At 41.9% G+C, this 18,533-nt stretch overlaps 1 protein-coding gene across 2 annotated transcripts in view; it reads left to right on the top strand.

Annotated features, from left to right (window-relative positions):
* Positions 1 to 7,487, top strand: part of CHCHD3 (coiled-coil-helix-coiled-coil-helix domain containing 3) — a 288,144-nt gene extending 280,657 nt beyond the window's left edge. For both annotated transcript variants that reach the window (XM_067747054.1, XM_067747053.1), the window contains one exon: positions 6,753 to 7,487. In XM_067747054.1, coding sequence (XP_067603155.1) covers positions 6,753 to 6,776 — 24 coding nt within the window. In that variant the 3' untranslated portion in view covers positions 6,777 to 7,487. The remainder of the gene's footprint in view (positions 1 to 6,752) is intronic.
* The last annotated feature ends 11,046 nt before the right edge of the window (positions 7,488 to 18,533 follow it).

The following is an 18,533-nucleotide window of genomic DNA, read 5'->3' as shown; positions in this document are numbered from 1 at the left end:
AATCCTTTTCTAAACTGCTTTCTGCGGGTAATACTTGCTTTATGGCATTTTCTTTTTTTTTTTTAATCTGGGTTCAATAGAAGAAGTATTACCATGGTAATAGACTTTCATTTTTCTTAATAGGCACTTCTTTTCTAGTACTTATGCTTCAGGAGTTAGAAGTGCAGTATGTTTGTGTTTTGTCTGTTATTACAGCAAGTTGTATAAACAGTTAATTACTTGTAACTTAATTTGAATATCACACAGAGCATGTGTTATAAGAAAAGATGAAAGTAGACCCAGGCCTAAAAACGTTAAGCTGCGTTTCCTTCAAAGTGGAAAGAATAAAGAACAGCACTTGGTGGGGGGAGGAGACAGATACTGAAAACAAAATAAGTTAGCTAATCAAATTTTCAGGTGGCCAGGAGTAGTACTTGGCGCACAGGCAAACATGCGTTGTGCTTCTCATAAATTGAATTTATTGATTACTTTCCCTTCTTTCTCACTTACAATCTTCTCCTTCTGTCTCTCTCACTCCCTGTTCCTCCTGGGAGGCTCCATTCTCTTCCACTCCCCACTTTTCCTGTCCCTCCTTAGTGAAAACTCAGGTATGTCAGGACGTATTTCCATTTTAGTTTTCTCCCCGTAAACCTTACCCCTGTAAGCGTTCCTTCTTCCGTACCAAACTTTACTAGGTCTTTGAAATCTTGGTAAGATGCTGGGTAAGCTCAGACAGAGACAAACACTCTGAACGATATCCTTTTTAAAAAAGACCAATTTTTATTGTCATGATGGTTGCGAGCAATCCAGGGTTGCCCTAATTCCTCTTAAATATATTGAGAGAACAAGTAGCTGACACACTGCTACGATAGTCGCCCCTCCAAGAAAGCTGTAATTCAAAAAAGTTGATGAGATTACTGTATAACAAAAATATTAGAGGAAAACAATTAAGATCGTCTTAATCAATGGAAGTGACACACAGCCTCTGGTCCCCAGGGGATCTGCTCCTGTCTGACACGGCGGGCTGCAGGTCCTTCCTTCCTCAGTGGCTGGAATCAGAGAGAGAGACTTGGGAAAAGAGCAGTGTGGGTGCCTGAACCATTCTCTCCTTTTATTAATTTACCCAGCCGTTTATGAAAGGTGTTCCTGCAGGCCCCAGTACGTGAACGATGAGCAAACGCTAGGAATTTCTTTCTCCACAGTGAGTGTTAGCAGTTCCTCAAATGAAGGAAGCAATTTTGTAAATCTTCTCCCTCATTCTTTGGGGAATTTCCTATGCTAATTTATGCAGCATTAAATTTATGCAGTGTTGAAATTCAGCCCAACAACAGCGACTTACAGAACCGATACAGAGATGGTAAGAGAACCTGTAGGTAGAAACTGACTGATACAGACCCTGCCAGGCCTCAGGATCCCTCCAGCCAAAGTTCCTTAGGCCTGGATTTGGGCAGGTTTTATTGCATAGTTGTGATACAGTAAAAACACAGAATGTTTTACCAATTAATTCATCTAAAAAGTTTTTCAACGTGACGTTTGTTAATATCTCTGACAGAAATGAGGTGGTTTTGTACCGCCTCTGGCCCCCATTGGGAGCAGCTGAGTGCAGTTTGACAACATGTGTATAGACCAGCCCTGGGAGACACAGCTTTGCCCCCGTGTCTTCAGGGAGTCACCCAGGAATCAGGTGAACTGCCATGCTCTCTTTGAGGATGTGATTTTTAATAATCATAGCAAGGTATTTTGTGAATGTGGTTACTTCTCTGTGTTTTATATTTGTTCAAAAATTTTCTTCTAGTGTCTTCATGGTAGACTGGCCCACGATCTTCACAGCAGCCAGGGTCCAGCTCCTCTCTCTTATGAGAGTCTGACATTCTTAGCATTATATGGCCTGGCTGAAAATGACCCTTCCATATTTGGTTGGGGTGGCAGGGAGGAGAAAAGTGAAAAGATTTCCTAGACCCTTGTGAACACTTTAACTGCTGCTTTTAATTATGTGTGGTCACTGTGGATCATTCTGCAACATTTGAAAAGAGGTGTGTTGTCACACGGGTGTCACTATAGCCATGAGACCTAAATTGTGGAATGAGGCACAGCCATTTGGTTTTGACCAGGCAGGTAACAGCTTATAGTTCCCATTGGTATGTTGAAGTAAGTAGCGAGTGTATAACCCACAAAGTGGCATCACTCACAAAGTGATCATTTTCTTGAGTAATGAAGTGGCCTCACGTGGCCCCAGTGTAGAGAGCTGCTTTATACTGACTTCCGTTTTGTATTAATAAATAATGTTGTGGCGAGGTTGTCTATATATCTGGAGTTTATAGAGCTTCCCGTCTGCATAGTTGGACTCTCACAGGTCAAGTCACAAGGGTCTGAGGATAAATGATACTGTGACGTTGCCTGGTCTGACACTTACATGGTAAGTGCTCGATTTTTAAGTTTTCCAACAAATACAGATGAGTTTGAGAGGAGCCTCACATTCTGGTGTTCTACAAGATGACTCTCTGCTGAGTGGAGTCTTCCACTTAATCTGCTTTGTCTTTCCGGTTTTCTGTAGGTGCACCTAGCTTTTCTAATTCATTCAATCCTTCCTCCTTGACTGCATCATTGTCTTTTCTGACCATTTCTATATGCGTCCTCTACAAACTACTTTGTCTGCTTTTATATCTGTTCTTCTTTTGTGCACTATGGACGTAGCCTTCTTAGAAGCCTGTAAGATCATGAATACCTTAGGATAACCTTTAGGATAAGCTATTCATCCTGTGTTTCTGTGACCCAATATGCTTATCTGTCTTTCTCCTTTTCCTTTTCTGCCCCTTTATTTCAATCTGTTTTCTTCATCTCTGACCTTAAATCTTTAGCTCTAAAGACCTTTGACCTGTTTCCCAAGCCTGCAACTTCCCTCTAGACATTTCCTTCCGAGATGTCTCGTCATCTTCCCAGACTCCCAAACCCCAAATTTATCTTCCTCATTCCCAAGATGACTCCTCCCACTGACTTCCCTGTTTCTCTTGGTCACACCACCTTTCTCCCTGTCAGAGGTGCCACCATACCTAAGGTCTCATCACTGCTTTTTTATCTTCCCTTGTCTTTCTATGACTCTATTTCTTGCTCCATAGCTTCGTTTCTAATCTGTCTCCTCCCCGGTTTCCCACCTCCAGACTCTCCTCCGTTGGATCCATTGTGCTAAGGAAGTCTGGGTAACCTTCCTAAATGACATTTTCCTGTTAAAGACATTCATTGGATTCCTAGGTTTTTTCAGTGGCCAAAAAGGAGGTATCTCAGCCTGACATTCACAGTGGGCCCTTTTTATACTCTTTTCCTTGGAACGTGCTGAGTGCCTACCCTTTCCTCTTGCTAGGCCTGTCTCTCTCCTGCATTCTTCATCCCATACATACTGGGCTTTTTCCCTCCTCTGAATCTTTACCAGTGCTTGTCCCCCTCATCCCTCTCTACCTTCTGTCTATATTCTATCCATAGTGAAAGGTCATCTGAGGATCCTTCCCTGATCACTCCAGCTGCAGAGAGTTATCCTCTTCTGAAATAGGCAGCACCACTCTGCTTTTGAACTAATACCTTCTCTGTAAGAGTACACAAATAATTGGGAAATAGGAGAAAGACAAAAAATTACTTTGTCCTATATATTCTTTTGTTCTTCTTGAATTTTATACTGTGTGCATGTAGTACTTATTTAGTAAAATAAAATTTTAACATATATTTAGCAAATGTATTTTTAGAAATAGCAAGTTATTACTCTGTATTATGCGCTAATTTTCCATGAACATGTGTATTGGTTTCCCCATATCACCTAACTCAGTACAATGAGTACCTAGTAGGAGCTCAGTTAAGAAGCTGAGTGAATAAGTGGCTGGAAGGGTGAGGGATGGAAGGAAGAAGGCAAGAACAAATAAGAGGCAGTCTTGGGCCTGACCTAGCTCTTCTTCCTGAGTAATTTCAAAACTGAAGGGGAAAGGATCACTTTTGCCTTCTTATAGTTTCCTAAGAATGGAGACAGTTTATCTCCTTCCCTGGCTAGTTAGAGTTTTAATCTGATACTTAAGAATTTTTTCTGTCTAGGATTTTATATATAGAAAATCCTAGAAACTCAACCAAGAAAACACTGTTAGAATTGATCAGCAAATTCAGTGAAGTTGTAAAATACAAAATTAACATACAAAAATGAGTAGTGTTTCTATACACTAACAATGAATGTTCTGAAAAAGAAATTGATCCCATTTATAGTATCATCAAAAACAATAAAATGCTTACAATATATTTAACCAAGGAGATCAAAGATCTCTACTCTGAAAGCTACGAGACATTGATGAAAGGGATCAAAGAAGATACAAATAAATGGAAAGGTATTCCATGTTCATGGATTAGAAGAATTAATACTGTAAAAATGGCAATACTACCAAATGCCATCTGTAGATTCAATGCAATCCCTATCAAGATGCCAATGGTATTTTTTTATATGGAAATAGGAAAAAACACTCCTAAAATTTATTTGGAACCACGAAAGACCCTGAATAGCCAAAGAAATCCTGAGAAAGAACAACAAAGCAGGAGGCATCACACTTTCTGATCTCAAACTATACTGTAGAGCTATAGTAATTAAAACAGTATGGTACTGGCATTAAAACAGACACATAGACCTCAGGAACAGAATCGAGAGCCCAGAAATAAACCCAAGGATGTACAGTCAACTAATATTTGACAAGGGAGACAAGAATACTCAATGGAGAAAGTCTCTTCAATAAATGGTACTGGGAAAATTGGATATTCACATGTCAAAGAATAAAACTAGACCCCTATCATGTACCACACACAAAAATTAATTCAAAATTGATTAAAGACTTAACTGTAAGAAACCATGAAGCTCTTAGAAGAAAACATAGGATCAAAGCTCCGTGACCTGGGTATTGGTGATTACTTTTTGGAAATCATATGTAAAGTACAAGCGACAAAATCAAAAATAAACAAGTGGGACTACATCAAACTGAAAAGCTTGTGTACAGCAAAAGAAACCAACAAAGTGAAAAAACAACCTACAGAATGGGAAAAAAATATTTGCAAACCACGTTTCTGATAAGGGGTTAATATCCAAAATGTATAAAGAACTCATACAACTCAATAGCAAAAACAAAAAAAATCCAATTAAAAAATGGGCAAAGGATCTGAATAGACATTTTTCTTCAAAGATGTGTGAATGGCCAACAGGTGTATGAAAAGATGCTCAACATCACTAGCCATTAGGGAAATGCAGATTAAAACCACAATGAGGTATCACCTCATGGCTGAATGGCCATCATCAAAGAGACAACAAATGCTGGCATAGATGTGGAGAAAAGGCAACCCTTGTGCACTGTTGGTGGGATTATAAATTGGTATAGCAACTATGGAAAACAGTATGGAGGATCCTAAAAAAATTAAATATAAAACTACCATATGATCCAGCAATTCTACTTCTGGGAATATATCCAAAGGAAACAAAAACACTAACTTGAGAATACATCTGCACTCCCATGTTCATAGCAGCATTATTTACAATAGCCAAAACATGGAAACAACCTGTGCTTATCAATAGATGAATGGATAAAAAAAAAGCTGTGGTATATATATAGACAGTGGAATATTATTCAGCCATTAAAAAAAACCCAAGGAAATCCTACCATTTGCTACAACATGGGTGGACATTGAAGGCATTTTGCTAACTGAAATAAATCTGACAGAGAAAGACAAATACTGTATGATCTCACATGTCAAATCTATGTACAAAAAACAAAACATCAAGCTTATAGACAAAGACATAAGATTTGTGGTACAAGAGGCGGCAGGGGGCTGGGGGAGAGGTGTAGGAGGAAGGAATTGGAAGAAGGTGGTCAAAGGTACAAACTTCCAGTTGTAAGATAAATAAGTACTATGGACGTAATGTACAACATGACGACTATAGTTAGCACTGCATTATGATATAGCAAAGTTGTTAAGAGAGTGGATCCTAAGCGCTCTTGATACAGTGATAATTTTTGTCTTTTCTTTTTTTGTATCTAAATGAGATGATGGATGTTAACTAAACCTATTGTGACAATTGTTTCAGAACATATTTAAATCAAACCGTCATGCTGAACACTTTAAACCTTTTACAGTGATATATGTAATTAATTCTCAATAAAACTGGAAAAAAAAATTCTTCCTGTCTACTGTTCCTCACCCACACCCACACAAATAACTAAATAGAATGTAGGGGCCATTTTTGTAATTTGGGAATACATACTTAGATCTGTGTAGCTCCACCCAGCATTATGAGTTCAGGAACATCTGCATTCTGCCTAGTGTGAGCAGGGGTTTCAGGGGGAGCATCTTGTCTTCAATTGAGAGGTTCCCTTTCCGCCCCACTCCACCCCTGCCCCCTTAGCAGTAGCTTTCCCCCAGTCTCTGCAGCCACTAGAAATGCTCCCACACATCCCCAAATGTCCAGGGTAGTGAGACGGCACGCACACTCCCCACTATGCCCCCCACTCTCACAGTCCAGGGCATGTTCACCCTTAGGGCTCAGTTTGATATGGTGGGGGGAGGGGTCATTTGGAGATGATACATGATTAAGCAATGATGTTCATTAAAGGTAGTCATATTTCAAGACCAGGGAGCATAGGCCTTGCTATATGTGTTTTTGAGGTAGATCTTTGAAAAGCAACACAAACAGTACTAAATAGCTACTGCCCATTTTTGGTCCCCTCCTTCTGGTGGTAAATCTTATTTTTCTATTTCTCTTTCAGAGCATGCTTGAGAAGGGAGGATAAAATCAACTTTTAGAACAAGCAGAATTCCTTCAGCGTTAATTCCAGAGGTGGAACATTTTTTTTTTTCCTAGTAAGAAAGCAACTCATTTAAAGAGAAGACCATTAAAGAGAAGCATCAGAGAGCAGATTCAACAGAAGCATATCACAGTTTGATCAGCAACAGTTTGAAAAGCCAAGGCCTAGATCAGGGATCAGCCATCAAGGGCTTGCTACAGTGTTAATAAATCCACTTACGATGATTAAAAAGAAGGGCAGTCCTCTCCACCTTCTGTACTTTCTATTCAACTTCCTCTTCTAACCAAGCTCCATCATTGGATGAACCTGCCCTCCCACAAAGCTGGGAGTTGGGATCGAGGGCTGAGGTCACTGGGGTGGGGAGAAGAGAAGGCCAAACCCCTCCATCTCGGGCCAGCAGTGCTGGGCAGAATTGGCTAGGCTGTGACATGTTGGGTTTCTCTCTCTTTCTTTTCTCCCTTAACTATATAAGAGCTACTTTATTTTAACTTATTACGGTGATCATGTAAGAAGACAAAAAGGAGAGAAAATGTACCTCTTTTACTGGAATAATGTTTCTGATTATGAGTGACATAAGGCATTTTCTATCAACATGAAGGCAACCTTGGCTTCTGCAACCTCTCGTCTATCATGAATACTGACATCTTTACTTCACTCACTATCAATAATAAATATATTTTCTGATGAAGACTGTCATTGTAGTCTGCGGCCTCGCGTGTTTTTGTTTTTTCCAGGTTAGATGGTTATACTTATGGGAATTGAGTTGATTTATATTGTTATTAATTTGTATTTGTGTGGTGCCTTTACTCTAAAAAGCTCCAACACACTTTGCAGATCCTCAGACAGGCAAGAGATGTTTATAATTTGCCTCTCAGGTACGTAACATTCAGTAAGATCTTTACAAATTGCATGAACCTTCCTTTCTTTGGGATGACCAAAATCATCCTGCCTGGGGCAAGCACTAGATTAGATAACCTTGGTTAGGAACTCCTGACCCTGCAATACTAGGAAAATGTTAAAAGGAAAAAAAAAATTGACCCTGAGACTTGATGAAATTGGAAAGAGAAGAAATACTTCCTGATTATAACTCTCACTTTTCTACCAGAGGATTGGTGCTTCGACACTGGAAGTTGGAAATGAGCATTCACACCAAATGGAGAGATCTTTCTGGGAAATAGATGAAAAAGAGAATGCCAGTGATCTGTGATGTCATCTGAATACCTTTTGTCATGTAGAATTTTTATTTCATTTTTATTTTGTTACAGAAGGAGATAATTTAGCAAAATAATTAAGATAACAGGCTCTGGAGTAAGATGCATCTGTGTTCAAATTGTGACTCTGCTACCTACCACCTGGGGGACCTAATTACGTCACCCCACCATACTAAGCCTCAGATTCCTCAACTGTAAATTGAGGGGAAATGCAAGAACCTGCTTTGTAGGCTTATGGTGAAGAGTCAAGATGCTTTCCACATACATTTGGTCGAGTCCATTGTCGTTGGATATGTGACTATAATAAACTGGTGTTTGGAGCTGGGGGCATGGAAAGAACATCCACATGTCTTTTACTTAGAGAACGTTGGGATGAATGTAACTTGTGTCAGGAAAATTTCAACCAGCCCCCTTACATGTCATTGTGGCTTCTCATGCATCTGATTCCCGAGTCGGCTCCATTTGAATGCATCTTCGTGGACACTTGTGGGCACACCTGTAAACCTGATGTTGATTCTGAATGACCTTGGGGACGCTTCTCAGATAATTACTGAAAGGCTCTGTTTTTCTGTTTAATGAAAGCGTTGTTTTGTTTGTTTGTTTAAATGATGCAGAATAAGCTGCATTCATCTAAGTGTGAGTGATGGAAGCGCTGGTAGCTTGAGCAGCAGCACAGTCTGGCACTGTCAGGAAGGCATCCAGGTAACTGCCTGGGAGTACTAATAGGTACACGAAAACAAATGTGTACATGGCGACTGGCTGTAGTGTTTGCAAATCAGCGAACTCACAGATTCCCTCCTATACTGCTTTGTTTTGCAATTTAGAGCCAAGAACTTGGCACATCCCAGGCTGCCAGTCTTGTTGCTGGCAGAGAAATAAAGCACTGAAGAGTCAGGCATTTAAAGCTGGTTAAATCCATGAAAACGGGAGGTGGTTTGTCAGGACCTCTCTCTCCCAGCACCTGTTATTAACGTCTCATTCTGATGAACATGATGGGCACAAGCGGGAAAGACCACACTTTAGGAGAAATAAAAGGGTGAAATGATGCCTTTTCCTGCACCTCGGAGATCTCCCTGTTAATTGCATCACAACTTAGCCCAGGTCACTGTTAACCTCAGGACAACTGCTTGGGGAGAATGTTGTGATCTGTGTGAAGCTCATGGGAGTAACATATTCCAGTCAGTTAGCATATCCATTAAGTAGAACACGCCTTGAACCACAACAGTTTAGCTCATGAAGCCAGGAAGAATAAGGTATCCTGAAAGCAGGTCAGATGTTATAACGCTAAACTAACGTCTGGTGAACTTCCAGAAGACAGTGGGGTCGAAATCAGCACAAAGTCCTCCCTTTGGAAAGCCAATAACTTATTACAGAAGACGTGCCAACATGCAACAATTTTAGAAGTTAACGGACTGATCATTATTAATAGCAGACGTGGAATGCTAAAAGCCAGGTGCTTGTGGCCTGCTGGTCAACCAGTGAGAGCTCTCTACAGCAGCTCTAGGCTGCCAGTGTTTTGCTTCGAACTAAACAAGTGGCCAGGTGTCCTCACCTTGTCTGGCTTAGGAGTTGTGAACCTGTGGTTCTTAGCTTGACATCTTTCAGCCCACAGGTATAATTGCTTTCATCAGAAACCCACAGGATAATCCTCTTCCCCGTTTCTGTGAGCTGTAGGAGTTGACCCTTTCAAGATTTAAGAACTAGAGCAGTTGAACAGTTGAAAGAGTAGCAATAACTTACTGTGATGATTCTGCTTTGAGTTACAATTCTTGACAAGCTAATACTTTGAATGAGTGAATTAATGTATATTTGTTTTCTTTGTCTGTCACGGCTTCCCCAAGTTTTCATCCATTTCTCAGCTTCCCCCCCTCAGTCGCTCCATCTTTATTGCCTCCTCTAGACTCTTCTGTGTATTTAAACTTTTCTCACCCTTCTTGGCCTTCCAGGCCCACCTCCTGAGACATATGGCATCGTCTTGGGTGCAGAATCCTGGGCTCTTGCTCTGAGTTCTGTGCTGTTGCCTCTTGGAACAAGTCCCTTCCCCTCAGGTTTCTCTCTGCCCAGTGGCCGGCTCTGGTTCTTCTCCATTATAACAAGAGATTTTTGATACTTCCTTTTCTTCCCCAAACTCCTAGTTCTTAAACTAGTTATATATTTAGAACGTCTTATCATTTGGTCATTTTCTATGTTTGTAGTTCTTAATTTTTAAACCCGGTAAATGGAACTTCTAAATTCTCTGGGAAAAGACGTAAATTTGTATTTAGTTCTCTGTGGCCTTTGATTGTATTTTTCCTATAGTTTATGATCCTCATTAGAGAAATGGTTTCCCATTACTTGCCCCAGGGGATTTACTGAGTGGGTGGGCTGTGTCCCTTCTGAAATGTTGCCTTAGGACTTGGACCCTGTTTGTGCCAGTGAGACACAATCCAAACCGCCCCCAGAACAGGAGACCTTGATGCTGGTGCTGATACCTGCGTTAGTCTGAACAACACGTGGGCTGGTTAATTCACATCCACAATTTATTTTAAAATGTATGCTAGACATTTGTTTGAGCCTCTTGTCTTGCTGAGTCCTTGAAAGACTTCAGAACGTTATCGTTTTCAGTTTTCACTCTCTCCTTCCCTTGACCTACTGGGTGTCGGAGGTGCCAACAGTGACTAAAACCATGTAAAGGGAATTAAAGGGAGAGGATAAGGACATACTATTCGTAAGATGGAATGCTGGCTCTTGGCGCTCCAAGCTGTGTGGAGAGAAGGACTGGGCATTACCCCCATAAACTCCTTTTCATTCTCCAGCTTCTGTCATTCAGAGTCCACAATAATGCGAAGAGAGAAGTCATTTTTAGTTATTTCAATTTAGATGATCTGCAGCTATATCCATCTTACTGTCATCCCTGTACCCTACGTGAGATGGGAGTAGTCAGTGATTTTCCAGGCTCGGTGGAATAGGAAACTTTGAGGCCACCCTTGTATCCCAAGGAGGTTGACTCCTGCCCCGATGTACCTTGGAGAGCACTCCTTGGTGAAGGATGGTGGATTGACTTGATATGCACCAGAGACAAAGGGAACTTGTTCTCCTATACCTGGAGTGAGATCACCTCACTCATCTGACAAGGTCCCTTACACTAAGAATTTTGGCCAGAGTACCAGATAGCTTAAGGAACTTTCAATTCCATTCAAAGAAACCCAAAAAACAGTCACTGGGAGAAAAACGACCAACCATCTAATTCATTCTCCTAGCTCCAGGCTGATGTTTGAATGAAGATGATGAAATATTCATCTTGTGGTCTCCTGGTGCCTCCAGCCTCAGTTTTGCTGGCAGAGCCTCTATAAAAAGAGTTGAATTGCTGTAGAGGAGAAAGCAAAAGTCATCATCCAAATCAAAAGTGTCTTCCGCTTTTCCTACCAGTTGTCTTGAACCTTCCAAACAGACCCTCAGCCTTCTCCAGACCATGAAAGCATGCCCTGTATTTTAGGGGACGGCCCAGTGTTAAACCCAATTTGGATTCAGGAAATGTGGCCGCCATATTTATGACTTTCAGTTAAGGAAGTTGGAAACTGAAAATTGAAACTGTCAAGTTCAGTCCCTGAAACTCCTTCAAACCAAGTCAACTCTAAATGGAAAACAGCTGTGCTTCAATTTAATGAAATGCTTCAAACCTTGAAGTGAGTTTGATAAGGTGAGGTCTCCACACACTTCAAAGATTTTCCCGTGCCGAAAAACTTGACTTCCCTCACCTCTCTGTCCCACTACATGTCTCTGCCTCTCCTGCGAGGATCCTTACTGGGCTGTGGCCATTGTCACTTTGCTGAGAGGGCAGTCTGCTTTGAATAGCACCCTTCAAAGTAAATTACATTTCCACAATGGTTTTTAAATGCAAATGTGGAAGCCAGAGGTTAGTGGCCACGTTGCAGGGTACCACTCTGCTCCAGCTATGCCTTTCCTACCTAGACTTTGTCCCGGGAGTGGCCTGCCTGGGCTGGACTCCAAGTGGCCCATGTTTGGGGAGCCGCCTGCAGTGCCCTTCTCTGTCGGGTCCGCCTACTGGCCAGGCTGCTGCTGGGCCCTCATCATGTCCACAGCATAGGTTGAAAGCCTGTACTCACTCATTCCTCACTGGAGAATATATACAATAAGGTTCAGGGCCAGATGACTGAGGCCAGTTGCTGCTTATCTGCTGCCTGTGCAGTTCAAGAGACATGGGTAAAAAACATTTTCTTCATTTCATAGCCACAGGCCAGGTTTCTCAGCATGAAACCAGAAACGCCATGGCAACCTGCAAATTTTAGCTTTGCTTTGCATCTCTGTAAGGTAACGTGCACCCTGGTCTCAGAAGCATGACCACAGAGTCATTGAAAATATTATTCAACAGAGTTGAAGTGGCAATGTCATCTTATTTCTAGCTTGGAAGGCCGGCTGCAGAGCAGGGGCTGGTAGCTCTGCTTTTAACAGAGGGTGAATAGGGTGTCAGCTCACCTGCTGTTGGGAGTTCTACTTTCCTAGGTGTTCTTAAAATACCTTTGCAGCAGCTGCGTTTTAAATGTGAATCCAAAATGTAAAGTCCACACACCTTACCCTCAGGTGCTTAACACAGAACTTGGAAATCTTAGTAACTAAGGCGGAAGTTGCTCTTCTCCTACTGGAGATGACTTCATCAGTGGAGTTAGATGTTATTGTATAGAAGCAGTCTAGAGGGGTTATGAATCACCGTTAAGATACTGTTCTTTCAGGAACATCAGAAGTTACTGTCCCGAGTTTTTATAACCACTTTCAACTCTCTTCAGTGTAGGAGTGGCTTATTCGTCGTCACCTTATGGGTCAACCCTTGCTAGTTAGCTCACCACTTCCGCGTTTTCTAGTACCTGGGAGAGGTTGTCTGCCATAGGACCACGTCAGCAGGAGTCATTCGTACACTGACTCACCGAATCGGCAGAGTCTACTCTGTGCCCCCAGGCACTGTTCCTGGAGTCAGGGAAATGGTGGCCAACATGATGGACAAGGTCCGGACCTCATGGAGCTTCTGTTCCTGAGAGGGGAGGAGGCTTGAACGTTAATGTCAGGAAGTAGTGGATGTCCTGCAGAATGCTACAGCAGAGCAAAGGAGTAGTTCAGGGAGCGGGAGTAGGGCTTCACGGGAGACGTGCTATGTTAGAGGGCACTGAAGACAGCTGAAGGGAGTGACGTTTGGCAGATTGTTGCATATACTGAGGGCACCATTCATATGAAGATCTGGGGAGGTGCACTCCAGGCTGGGGGAACAGTAAGCACAAAGGTCCTGAGACAGGAACAAGTTTGGTGTGTTAGGGGAGTGAGCAGCAAGGAGGTCCTGGGGGCTTGAGTGGAGCGAAAAAGGCAAATAGTGGTGGGAGATGGGTTCAGAGAGGCAGGCAGGACACATAGGACTTTTTTTTTCCTTAGGTCGCGCCCCGGGGCTTACAGGATTTTAGTTCCCCAACCAGGGATGGAACCCATGCTCCCTGCAGTGGAAGCGCAGAGTCCTAGTCACTGGACCACCGGGGAATTCCTTAGGACTTTTTTGTCCCAGCTATTAAATAAATATAGAATAAATAAAACAAATAAGCCATAAAATAAGTAATAAGGGGTGTAATGTCCAGCATGGTGACTATCATTAATAATACTGTATTGAATACTTGAAAGTTGCTGAGAGAGATCTTAAAAGTTCTCATGACAAGAAAAAAATTTTGTAACTATGTATGGTGATGGATGTTAACTAGACTTATTGTGGTGATTATTTCATAATATATACAAATATTGAATCAAGTACACCTGAAACTAATATAATGTTACATATCAATTACATCTCAATTAAAAATATATATATATATGGTGGTGGATCAATTGGATATACACATGCAACAAAAGGGAAACTGGACTGTACCTCATTCCTTACTCAGAAGTCAATTTTAATTGGAATATCCTTTAAATGAGTAAGTAGAACACTAATGCTTCTAGAAGAAGAATATAGAATATAGGTATTCTTCACAATATAGAATAGCTTCATGACTTCAGCATAAGGAGATATTTCTTAAACAGGATACAAAAACAGTAACCATAAGGGAAAAAGTTGATAAGTTAGATTACTTTAAGAATTTCTGTTCATCAAGACACCAAGAGAGTGAAAAGGCAAATCTTAAGATATTTGTGAAGCATAAGCCAACAAAGGGCTCACATCCAGGCTATATAAAGAACTACAAATCAGTAAGAAAAGGCAACTGAACAGAAGAATGAGCAAGAGACTGAAATAAGAACTTCACAGGAAATAAATATCTAAATGGCCAATAAACATATGAAATGTACTCAACAGCATTACTAATTAGGGAAATGCAAATTAAATTCACAATGAGATGCCCCCATTTATCCACCAGAATGGCAAAAACTAAAAAGATGGAAAATAGTGAGTGTTGACAGGATGTGAAGCAACTAGTTTCTAAAACATTGCTGGTAAGAGTGCAAATTGGTACAACCAATTTGGGAAATGATCTGGCATTATCTATTAAAGCTGAACATGTTGTCTTAGTTTTAACAGAATTACTCTAGATGACTGGGTGGCTTAAGAACAACAGAAACTTATTTCTTATAGTTCTGGAGGCTGGGAAGTCAAGATCAAGGTGCTTGCTGGCAGATTTGGTGTCTGGTATGGGCCTGCTTCTGGTTTATAGTTGGCCATCTTCTCCCTATACCCTCACATGACAGGTGAGGTGAGGGAGCTCTTCTGGGGTCTCTCTTATAAGGGGTCTCTCTTATAAGGGCACCAATCCCGGTCATGACAGATCTACCCTCGTGACCTAATCACTCCCAAAGTCTCCACCTCCACATACCATCACATTGGAGGTTGGGTTTCAACATATGAATTTTGGGGGGACGTAAACATTCAGTCTATAGCACAAATCCATACCTGATGACCCAGCAATACCATTCCTAGGTACATACCTAGAGAATGTTCAATAGCATTCATAATAGCTACAGAGTAGAAACAACCAAATGTGCATCGTAATGAAAACTGAATATATTGAGGCATATGAAATATTATGCAGTAATACAGATGAGTGAGTTACGGTTACATGTAAAAATGGATGATTCTCACAAACTGTTGAGCAAAAGAAGTCAAGGACTAAAAAAAAACACGTTTTATAATTCCATTTCTATAAACTTCTTAAAATGGCGAGATGAATGATAGTGTTTACGGCTGGATGTTTATGTGATAAAACTATACAGAAAAATAAGCAAGAGTTATAAATGGATAGCAGTTACATTTCTGGGTGTCAGAGTGGGTACTGATAAGAAGGGACACAAATGGGTCTTCAAGGGTACTGGTGAAGTAGATAAAATCTACTTATTTTATTTATTTAGTTTTGGCTGTGTTGAGTCTTGCTGCACGCGGGCTTTCTCTAGTTGTGGCGATCGGGGGCTACTCTTCATTGCAGTGCGCACGTTTCTCATTGCGGTGGCTTCTCTTGTTGCGGAGCATGGGCTCTAGGCTCATGGGCTCAGTAGTTGTGACTTGCAGGCTGAGTAGCTGTGATGCATGGACTTAGGTGCCCCGCAGCATGTGGGATCTTCCTGGATCAGGGCTCAAACCTGTGTCCCCTGCATTGGCAGGTGGATTCTTAACCACTGCGCCACCAGGGAAGCCCTTAATTTATGATAATTCATTGAGCTGTACATCTGTTTTGTGTTCTTCACTGTGTATCTTATACTTCACAATAAAAAGGATTTAAGATGAACTTAAACAGGTTCAAGCTTATCCCTGTGACAAAGTCATTTCCTCTCCCTTGATAATTACTAGTAACTGACATTTGTTGAGGGGTATTCTGAGCCAGGAGCTGTATTAAGTATTTTATATACATTATCTCTGATTGCAATAATCCTATAAGTTAGCTACTTTTATTATCCCCATTTTACAGATAAGGAAACTGAGGCTTGGATGGGTGAGGTAACTTGCCAAGGGTCACACGGCTACTAAATGGCAGCCCACCCCTGTCCTGCCCGGAAGCCTGGCTCTTAACTGCTGCGTGTTCTCTCCACACATGCATCATCCTGCTGCTACATCTTTAGGGCAACCTCCAAATCCCGCACGGCATCTGTCCCAGTGCCATTGTACAGTATAAGCTTTCAATAAACGTTGAGTGAATAATGAATAAAAGCCCCATTCTTCTCATCCACTTCCTCTCATGTACTGGGTGTGGTAGCACAAGGTTTTCTTGCCTGGGCGAAGTTCCTGAGGTTTCAGGCAGAGGAAAAATAACAGGAAAGCCTCCTGCTTGTGGCTGATGCTAGTTTTACTCACCGGGGTCTGTCAGACAAATTCCCTACTTCCTTTTTTACTTTCCCTGAGCTCCAAGACATCTGTCTCACTACATCGTGTTCCTCCACGGCCTGCCACTCAGGAGGCGGAGATGGAGACGCAGCCGGGCTGTGTGCCCACCCGCTGCTTCCGCCTCCGGAGGGGGTTCCAGGTGCAGCCCTTCCACAGGCCCCAGGTGGGCCAGGAGGGTGCAGGGCGCAGAGCCCAGCCATTCTAAATAAAACTCCCAGTCCCATGTCGCTGCTGGTTTCCCAAGGTCTTCTGAGGCAAAAAAGACTTGGGAAGGAAAGTAACTGTTGATCTGGAACTTTCAGGCCCTGTTCAGTGGCGGTTTGTCACTGGCTTTGAAGCTGGAGCTGCTCGCTAATGCAGTTGTGTACAAAGCAGCTGCGTGGGCCTCCAGGAAATATCACCAGCTCAGCCTTTGCCACCTGCCTTCCCTGTGTGCTCTTTTCCTGGTTTTAGAAGATTAAAAATCAACAACAACAACAAAAGAGGAAATCAAAATTTGAGAACTCTACACATATTTTCCTGGATGATTTTGACCACGATATCAAGCTGTCCAAAACAGCTAATTATTTACAATTTCCCCACCCACCCCTCACCTCTCCCAAACTGGCTCCTCCTCTTGGCTTTTGACACCTACCCACATACCCACCTTGTGCTCCCATCACCAGGAACTGAAGTCTAGGGGTCCCTGGACTCCTTCCTCACCCACCTTTGCCCACCCACACCCACCCATGAGTACCGTCCATTTGGACCTGACAGTCTTTTAGAGCCAGGAGAACTTGGGCCAATCCTTTGTTTTATAGACAACTTGAAGCCACATAAATAATGTCCTTAGAGTGAGGATTACTAGGCACTAAAAAGGTTACATGTGGTCTATAATGTCTGTCAGGAGAATCTCTATAAATCTGTAGAGGGTGATGTAAGAGGGTCAAAGTCTGTTCCGGGTCTTTTTCCCATAATTTCTCCCTCTAGCTTGTAATAAATGATGTTTGCTGTGACCTACCTAAGCATGAATACCCTTCTTCACTGATAGAACCTTGAGTTTGTGCAAGTATCAGCCTTTCAGGGGAAACTAGCCTTTCCTACCCAGCCCCAGGGATGAATCTTGATTAACTTAAGGCAGTCACTTTCCTTGACAGTGATTGGTTTAGGAATGGACATGTGACATAATTCTGGCCAATGGAGTGTGAGGGAAGTTTCCTGGGTGCTTCTGGGAAACTTAAAAAGCAACACTAGTGAGGCTGGGTCATATTTCCCCTGATGGCCTTTGATGGTGTTTTGTGAGTATATGAGGCCTGGAGTTTTGGTGCCTACATTATGGTCATGGAGTGACGGGCCTGAGGGCAGAAACCAAGACATGGGGGTAGCAGAGGCAAAACATGAGTAGAGGCCAGGCATCAGCTGAACTGCTCTATCATTGGACTTCCTGTTACAAGAGGTGGTATATTTATGCATTTCACTTATGTGGTTGAATTGGGTTTGCTGTTACTTGAAGCTGAGAACCTCCTAACTGATCCCTCTACGTTTGATAAAGATGCAGTCTTCTCTTCCACTCCCTGTTCTCCTTCCATCATTAAGGCACCAATTTCAGGCTAGCTTTCTTCTTAGGAGGGGTTGGGATTTTAATGAAATCCTTATAATCTGTCACCTGAGTCTCCTCACCAAATGCTTGGTGAAGGTTAGACTTTGAATCTCTGGTCATGGAATAGAACAGTGTTAAATGAAGTCCCCAGTCAGGTCCATCAAAATCAAATGGAAAGTAGCCAAAGTCTCTTAATTGACCTTTCTCCAAAGAAAATATACAAATGGCCAATAAACGAATGAAAAGACAGCATCGCTAATTGTTAGGGAAACACCAGTCAAAACCATAGTGAGATATCACTTCATACCCACTAGGAAGGCTGTGATCAAAAAGAATGATATAAACAAGTATTGGTGAGGATGTGAAGTAATTAGAATTCTCATACACTGCTGGTCAGAGTGAAATGGTGCAGCTGCTTTGGAAGAGTCTGGAAGTTCCTCAAATGGTTAAACATAGAATTGCTATATGACCCAGCAACTCCACCCCTAGGAATATACCCAAGAGAAATGAAAACATAGGCCCCCTATAAACACTTGTACATGAATGTTCATAGCAACAGTATTCATAATAGCCAAAAAGGAGGAACAACCCAAGTGCCCATCAACTGATGAATG

The sequence above is a fragment of the Pseudorca crassidens genome, chromosome 8 (genome assembly GCF_039906515.1).
Source record: "Pseudorca crassidens isolate mPseCra1 chromosome 8, mPseCra1.hap1, whole genome shotgun sequence".
Classification (NCBI taxonomy): domain Eukaryota; kingdom Metazoa; phylum Chordata; class Mammalia; order Artiodactyla; family Delphinidae; genus Pseudorca; species Pseudorca crassidens.
Note: the sequence above shows the minus strand (reverse complement) of the source record. Positions and strands in the feature narration are given on the sequence as shown.